Here is an 8841-nt window from a genome sequence, read left to right as displayed (position 1 = left end):
ACTTAATGTTAAGCTTTGCTTGATTTATATGTGAGTCCTTCGTTTAAAGGAGTATGAGCTACGTACTATTATTTATTTTTATATTTTTTTGCTTTTTTCATATTTTTGTTTAGTTTTAAATGGGAAGTGTCTGTGCTTGCTGTTCATGGTTGTATCCCTAGCACCTAAGAGTGCTTGACACACAGTAGGTACTTTGGGAGGGGACTCAGTGAAGGATGAAACACAATTTAAGATCAGCTTTTATTACTTTTCAAAATGCTTTCTTTGCTACATTTATTGGGAACCTGGGTGAACGTTAATGGTTAAATAAGACAATTCTGGTGATGTAATTCTGGTACAGTAAAAATATTAAAGTATCAATCCACATCAGAAGGCTAGTAATAACTACCAACACTAAAAAATGTACTGGCTACAGGATAAAAAAATAATTTTAGAAATCCCTTGAAGAGTATTTTGAGAGATAAACATTTGAGGTTTAGCAGCACTTTACCCTGTACTACCTACCAGCTACCATTCTACTAGAGAAATAAAATTTAGATGCATTTAAAATACAGTATGGGCCCAAACCCACATCCTATCGAAAAGGCCTATGCTTTCCTATCATTGTTTTCTATACTGCACGTTTTGCATTCGTTAGGACTGCATATTTCTTAATAGTTCTTGGTGCTTTAAATTTAAAAGAAAATAAATGGGGCTTTCTCATATTACAGTTTCAAGGAAAAGGAGACTGCAGGGCCCCTTCAGCAAGGTTTAAGAGGCCTACAAGCTGCACACCCGTGCAACCGCCTCATGCTCCGATTTCATCTATGGGTTTTTGTACAGTTCTTTTTTGGATGGTGCAAACCGCGCAAGTGCAGCATTAAAAACCTCTCCACCCTGGGAAACGATGCAAGAACATGAAGCTTAGGCTGCCAGATTCTCTCCAACACACAGCCAAGGGCTGGAGGCCCGTATACCCGCCCCCAAACCCCGTCCACAACAATCGTTTCCTCCCTCCCCGCCTTTTACATACAGTACACATACAAATACACACACGCAGAGCTGCCAGCAGGGGCGGGCCGGGCCCGACCACTCCGCAAACCGCAGGGGGGAGCCACAGCGGGGCAAGCTGTTTGCTCCCCCCTTCTTTGTTCCTTCTCACTCTTCTCTCTCTCCATCAGGCTGCACCTGTTAGGAAAAACCGAACTTGGGGATCTAGGGTCTCCTGAAGTCCCGTTTCGAAGCCACATACCTTCGGCGGGTGTTGCGTTGTCCCCCCTCCGTCGGCTAGTAGTTGGTCCCGCCCCAGTGCTAGCGGGCGCCGAGCGGGAGCCGCGCGGGAGCAGCGCAGCGACGGCGGCGGCAGCGGCGGCGGCGGTTGCTATTCGGAGACATTGAGACGCCTCTGCGGCAGCTGGTGGCGCAGGTGGCTTGCGTGGACGCGGGCAGAGGCGGCCGGCCCGCCACCGCAGCCTCAGCGCCCGCAGCCCCGGCAGGTGAGCGGGCGGCGGGGACTCGCCCCGCCCCCCCTCGGTGGCCTCACTCCTGGCTGTAGCGGGGAAGTGGCCGCGGCCCGCCCAGGAGCAGAGGTTCGGCCTGGGGCTGCGACCGTAGGGAAGAAGCCTGGGGGAGAGGCCGTGTGTGGATGGGAGGGGAACGTTCCCTTGCCTTTTGCCATCTTTTTCTTCCCCCCGACCCCCCACCCTCTTGGGGCTTAAGCTTGGGGGAAAAAAGCCAGAGGAAAGATGGGGCGGGAGAAGGGAATTCGGGGCTGAGAAGCATCTCTGCCTCAGGTGGTGGCGTCTTTTCGGTCGTCGAGCGGTGGACCTGGCGAAGCCTGGAGGGCTAGCTCTCGGGCTGCGGAGGCCGCGCACTCGCGCGGGAGGAGCGAGAGGCGGCTCTCCCCTCACTCTTCCACCCCCCTCCCCTTCCCCACCCCTCCCCCTCCTCCTCCCCTTCCCCCGTCCCTCCCTTACGGCCCCTCCCTTCGGGTTTCTGAGCTTTAATCGCCCTCCATGCTCTCCCTCGCAGGCGCGTCGGGACACCCCGAGGCATCCTCCCCCTCCCGCCGCCGCGGGAGCCTCGGCTGCTGTCCGCCCTCCCGCATCCCCTCGCAGTCCGCACCGCCACACCTCCTCCCTGTGCTCGGACCCCCGGCCTCGCCCCCGAAACATGACTCGCGATTTCAAACCTGGGGACCTCATCTTCGCCAAGATGAAAGGTTACCCTCATTGGCCAGCTCGAGTAAGTGATTTTTAACCTTCGCGTTTAGCGGTGCTACCTTCCTCAGAGGCCTACTTCCTATACCCTTTTCTCTTAATTTTTTTTTCTCGTGTCCTTTCTCTCCCTCGCTTTCACTTAGTCTCATTTGTAACCTGACCTTTTATTTTAGTTTTTTGCCCAGTAATCTTCCATGTAATTTAAAAATTCAGGTGTTTCTACATACTTAGGTATTTTCCTATGGTTTGTTTCTGACAGACTTTGGCAGGTTTTCTTAATATGAAATATTTCAAGGTGATGCCATTAGTGTTCCATTGTAGGTGAAAATAATCAAGTATGGATTTTGTGTTTAAAATTTAAGGAAACAGACATTTTCTTAACTTTGAGTAAAATGCAAAATACCAGTGAAATCTATGCAAACTATTGGGTGTTAAAAGAGTTCTACGTGATTAAATTAACATAGGTATTCTTTCCTGTTTTATGGTTGATGAGACCTTCTGGATTGTTGTGTTTAATAAGATATAGGACTGGATATTCTTGAAAAGTTTACAATAAGGTAGCATCACGGAACGTCTAGAAAGTTTATTTTCACGTTTTTATTGGTGAAGTTTGCCTTATGACCTTGAAGAAGTTGTTTTACCTCTTTGATTGTTTCCCACAGGCAAAAGGAGGAGTAGACCCAGATTCCTGGGTTCACATGTAGTGCAGAGAGGTGATTAAGGACTGAGGGTGTTTTGTAACATTTAGGAATTGAGACCGTCTAAAATATCTAAGTACCATTTTCAGAAAAAGATCTTTTAGGTTATGGTAGGACTCAGGTTCTAAGGTACTGATAGAACCTAGCAAATGTTGAGCTCAGTTAGATTAGTAAGCTCAAGGTCCTTCTTAAATAATAAACATGAGATATCCTAAAGTTGTAATTTCCACTAATTTACTCTTCTTTGAGGATTGTATTTCTTAAAGATAATTAAATCCTGTAGTTTTAATTATGTCAGTTGGGAGGAAAAGTAACCATTGGTTACAGAGAATCATGGAGTGAGTTGCTGAGTGCTATCCAAGTATAAAATAGTCACTGTTTCTTAATTTTTCCCATCCGGCTCTTTACAGACTCAGGTTTACTGGTTTCCTTCCCCAGCCTGGAAAGATTCTTTTTTCCCTAGCCTATTAAGTCTACCTTTTCAGTGGAGTCTTATTGAAAAAATCCTTAATCATAATTCGTTTGTATATTTGACACTTTATTTCCTTTGTGATAACCTTTTATTTTAACTCTTATGTGCATTCTTTGACCTCCAGGTAGTTTGTAAGCTTTTCCAGAGCAATAGATACAAACTGAATTTCCTTATTACACAACCCCCCAATCCTTGGTACATAAATCATACGCTAAAAAACACTATTTCATTTTTAAGTAAAGAGCATAGGGAAACTGAGCAGGTTTAAGGCCCCTGCAAAATACTTTTTTGTGGTTTTAGCATCATTTATTTTGAGGTGTTATAAAATCCGAGCATATGGGGTACATCTTTATTCAGATTTTTATGAGACAGTGCAGTTAAAAACCAAATGAAAATGTTTGGTTAAAAATTATCTACTCTTCTTCTAAATCATCTTCCCCACATGCTTCAGTCTGTTAGGTGACTAAGAATGCTAATAAAAGCAAAATAGAGTAGCCTTAGGAGGGCCAGAGTATTTTCTTTCTTTCTTTAATAAAGTCTATATTTAACAATTTAATTTGGATTGAAATGGGAAATTTTAGTCTCTTTCCTTTTCCCCTTTTTTTCTTAGAAGAAGTTGAATTTAGTTTTGATATTGTCTGTGTCTAAGAATTATGTTCCTTTTTCTATCTTCTCTCCAATCTTATGAATTCTAAGTCTTTGCTTTAGAGAGTTTAAATATGTATTTAAGGTCTCAGCTGTGAAGGTGACAATCATTGTTCCAGTTTTGATTTTAACGTTTTCTGTCTGTGTATCCCAGGCTTCATTGCTTTTTAAATCTTGCACATTCGTGTAATCCTGTACCAGTAGTAATCGTATTTAAAGTAAACTTAAAAACATTGCCTAGCATTTATTAAACTCTTTAGGTGCTAGACATTTGCATAAACTTTTAAAGCTGTTTGCTGGCAGAAAGCATATGAGCTGAGCTGACAAATATATCCCTTAAGGCCTCTAAGGATTTTCACAATTTAACAATTTGTCACAAAGTTGAAAAGACAGTATAATCTTCATATAGGTGGGGAAGTTAAGTTCCCAAGGGTGTTGGGTGCTAACAATTCTTATTGATGTCTGAAACCTTCAGATTGTCAACATCACCCTCATGATCTTTTCTTAAACATGATAATGCATGTGGAGCATCATAGGTCTGCTGGTGGTCTGTACCCTTCTTAATAGTCAGCTGATTTTTTACATTAAAGTGTCTTTGAAATTATGGAAGTTCTGAAATAGAAATGTTATTATGAAGTTTAAATAAATAAATAATGAAGTAGAAATGTTAAATTCTGGCTAAATACTACTGCCTGATGGCCTTAACTCTGGTAAGCGAAAGTATCAAGTATTACAGATGTGTTAGACATAACAGTACCTGATACTTTCTTCCTTACTTAATTAGAAGTATTAAAGTATTAAAAGAGATGAAAAAGGAACAGGTAACCTCATGTGATTCAGCCATGTAGGTCTAAGATCTTTTCAGAATATGTGTTTCAGACTTGGAGAAATACTGTTTTAAACTTGTTAATGTCTCCTATATTTGGATAGCCTCCCTGCGGAAATAGCATTTAAAATTTTTGAATAGGTTCAGACTCCCTTACCTGGAATTCTTAGGGCCAGATGTGTTTAAAAATTCAGAACTTCAGGATTTTAGAAAGGTAATGATGGTACATATGCCATATATCTTGCTCCTAGTAGGGTCTTGGATGGCACATGGTAATCTAACACCATATTTCTGTGGAGAAGCATCAGTAGAAATGCTAGGTGGATAAAAGAAATGATGGAATAGCTTCAGTGTCAATCCAGGTTTTGCTACCAAATGAGTTTTGAGAGAAATATTGGTTTTCAGAGCTTCTTGGGTTTCAGAACTGGAGGTAAGGGATTGTGGACCTGTAGAACTGGTCCATTTTATAGCAGATCCCTTTTGGATGTCTTGTTTTCAGTTTATTCTGATGTGTTTAGGTGTGTATGATTTAAAAGATTTTAATTTTTCTGATCTTTTTTTTTAGGTAGATGAAGTTCCTGATGGAGCTGTAAAACCACCCACAAACAAACTACCCATTTTCTTTTTTGGAACTCATGAGACGTAAGTCCTTTTAGCTCTAAAAGCAAATCAGAGTTAATTTAGCACGTTCATTGGGCATATAACGAAAAACAAGTAGAGGTTAATTCAGAGAGAAAATAATAAAGTAACAGGAGCCGTTAAAATCATTTTTGAACTTGGAAAAAAGTCTTCAGGTTTCCTTTTAAAATTTATTTTTATGGTAGAAAATTTAGACACTGTAGATTTAACTTTTATTGAAGTGGATGTCCTTAATCATAAAAGAAAGATGTACATTGATCCTCTCATCAATCAGAAGAATAACTGATGGATGAAACTATGTAAGGGAAGTTTTAACAAGGCATTCAGTATTCATGTTTAGTATAATCAGTGCTTTTCATGATGACAACCTGGCACCCTATTTGAGGCTTTGATTTTAGCCACACAAATGGTATATTGTGGGAAAGGTGACAAGAAATCTGGGTAGTTCCTTCTGTGTGTATTTATATGGTCCTGAGAGCCACTGTTACTGCTCTGCTGCCCCTGGTGGATTTGTGGGCAGAGAACTGATTTGGTGAAGCAAATTAATTTTTCAAAAATAGCCAAAAAAAAAAAAAAAAATTTGCAATAGAATATTGAACTGTTACTTCTGAGTGCAGAGGATTACTCCAGGGGCTATCTCATTAGTTTTGAAAAATAATATACTATGTGCCTGTATTTTAATAGCCTTACAAGTTGTATATAACCTCGCTGATTTTGAACTTTAAGTTTAGAATTTGCAATAATTTTGGTAAAGTAGACTTGTTTACGTGAGATCAGGTGAAACAAAACTGGTGATACTCTAATTAGAATTATGTATTCCTTAGAGTGTGTACAGTGGCAACATTTGGTTTAATGTTGCTTAGCTACTGTATGAACTTTCACGTAATTTTAAGAAATAGCTTTATTAATATGTACTTTACATCATAAAGTTCACTTGTTAAAGTGTATAATTCAGTGGATTTTCATATATTTATTTCCATAACCATTAGCAGTCACTCTTCATTCCCTCCCCCTCCAGCCCAGGATAGCCACTAGTTTACTGTCTGTCTATTTTTGCCAATTCTGAACATTTCATATTAATGATATCATACAATGCCACGTAATTATCTGCCTTAAAATACAGTTTTGAGTCCAGAATTGTATTGGCCTTCACCGTAATTACTTTGAGTTGGATCCAGGTATATCCTCTGAATATAAAAATTCAATTTGTAAAAAAATGATGAGTTTCTGATTCTCTGGGATAATCTACTGTTTAAAACTCTTCCATAAATTTAATAGGGAAAGGTATCTTTTAATGAAAAACTGTGTACTCTCTATTTGAGTAGGGGTTTTCAAAGTGTGGTACCAGGTCAAGCTGCACCCCACATGGGAACAGCACATGGGAACTTCAGATAGTAGGCATGCAAATTCTTGGACCTCACTTGAACCAGAAGCTGAGGTGTGGGGCCCAGCAGTCTGTTCTGACTAGCCTTCCAGATACTTCTGGTGCCTGTGAAGTTTGGGAACACTTTTATCAGAGCAAAGTGAGTAGACATTCCCTAGAATTTTTATGTATGCTTATAGTACCATAGAACACATAGTTAATTTTTATGCTAAATTTAGAAAAATGATCATCCCTTCCCCAACATTTAAAAATGAGGATTTTTATGTTGTAAATATCTGTGAATTATAAATCAGAACAGACTACACCAAATAATTAAATTTTCATAAGCATTGTTTGGTTAATAACAAAACAGTGGTATTAAGTTGTTAATGAAGACACTGAATTACTAATATTCAAGAATTAGAATATATTCAGGAAATTAAAGTATAACTTTAAAATTAAGCTAATGGGGCTTCCCTGGTGGTACAGTGGTTAAGAATCTGCCTGCCAATGCAGGGGACACAGACATTCCCTAGAATTTTTATGTATGCTTATAGTACCATAGAACACATAGTTAATTTTTATGCTAAATTTAGAAAAATGATCATCCCTTCCCCAACATTTAAAAATGAGGATTTTTATGTTGTAAATATCTGTGAATTATAAATCAGAACAGACTACACCAAATAATTAAATTTTCATAAGCATTGTTTGGTTAATAACAAAACAGTGGTATTAAGTTGTTAATGAAGACACTGAATTACTAATATTCAAGAATTAGAATATATTCAGGAAATTAAAGTATAACTTTAAAATTAAGCTAATGGGGCTTCCCTGGTGGTACAGTGGTTAAGAATCTGCCTGCCAATGCAGGGGACACAGGTTTGAGCCCTGGTCTGGGAAGATCCCACATGCCACGGAACAACTAAGTCTGTGTGGCACCAACTACTGAGCCTGCGCTTTAGAGCTGGCGCTCCGCAACAAGGGAGGCCACCGCAGTGAGAAGCCGGTGCGCCGCAGCAATGAGTAGCCCCTGCTCGCCTCAACTACAGAAAAGCCAGGGTGCAGCAACAGAGACCCACCCAGTGCAGCCAAAAATAAAAAATAAATAAATTTTTAAAAAATTAAGCTAATGATAATAAATTTTCACTTCAGAATGCACTTGTAATTTTTGTGCCTTAGTGATCTCATAAGTACACCATTACCTTTGGAAAGGCAGTGCTGTTGTACCTATTGGTCTGGTGACTTAACTTTTTGGTATTTAAGGTTGATTTTTAGAAACTAGATCTCACTGATTATTTGCCTTTTCCCCCCCTCAAAAGTTGGGAGGGCAGTTATGTGAACCTTTCAATTTGGAATTTGTATAAATGGGAGTTTATTCTAATAGCCTGTAATTAGGGAGATGGGAAAGGAAGAACATAGAAGAAGAAATGGCAATTTAGAAAACTGTACTTTTTCATAACTTATTTATAGATTAAGTTTTTTTATTGTTAATTTGGAGCAGAATCCTTTTGTAATTGCATTCTTTTCCTGACTTGCAACCATCTGACTTTTCATAGTGTTTTATACCTTTCACAGTAAATTCATCCAGCCAAGTTTTGAATATTAGATAACAATGAGCCCTTATGTATACCAAACATGATGGTCTACTAGGTATCTTAAAACTAATATATTCAAAACAGATTCTTAGTAAATGAGACTGACAAGGATGCAGTGCTTTGCTGGAGGCAAAAATCGTGGTGCTATCCTTGATTTCCTATTACAGTCTTTTCCCTTCCTCCCCACATCTAGTCAGTAAGCAAGTCTTGTTCTTTTCCTTTAATGTGCATTCTGATCTACTTCTTTCCGTCTCTTCTACTACCACTTAAGTTCATGCTGCAGTTAGTGTTAGAAATAGTGTCCTACTCCTATCTTTTTTTTTTTTTAAATAAATTTATTTATTTATTTTTGGCTGCATTGGGTCTTTGTTGCTGTGCGCGGGCTTTCTTTAGTTGTGGCGA

The 8841-nt window shown here is 39.6% G+C and overlaps 1 protein-coding gene across 7 annotated transcripts in view; it reads left to right on the top strand.

Annotated features, from left to right (window-relative positions):
* The first annotated feature begins 1165 nt into the window (after nt 1-1165).
* The window catches only part of PSIP1 (PC4 and SRSF1 interacting protein 1), a 41729-nt gene continuing 34053 nt past the window's right edge, over nt 1166-8841 (top strand). For 6 of the 7 annotated variants that reach the window (XM_024126778.3, XM_024126779.2, XM_024126781.2 and 3 more), the window contains exons 1-3: nt 1166-1475; nt 2011-2223; nt 5405-5481. In XM_024126778.3, coding sequence (XP_023982546.1) covers nt 2152-2223; nt 5405-5481 — 149 coding nt within the window. In that variant the 5' untranslated portion in view covers nt 1166-1475; nt 2011-2151. The other variant, XM_007122872.4, reaches the window with a different exon arrangement.

The sequence above is a fragment of the Physeter macrocephalus genome, chromosome 9 (genome assembly GCF_002837175.3).
Source record: "Physeter macrocephalus isolate SW-GA chromosome 9, ASM283717v5, whole genome shotgun sequence".
In the NCBI taxonomy this organism is placed as follows: domain Eukaryota; kingdom Metazoa; phylum Chordata; class Mammalia; order Artiodactyla; family Physeteridae; genus Physeter; species Physeter macrocephalus.
The sequence above is the reverse complement of the archived record's forward strand: the minus strand, read 5'-3'. Positions and strand labels throughout refer to the sequence as shown.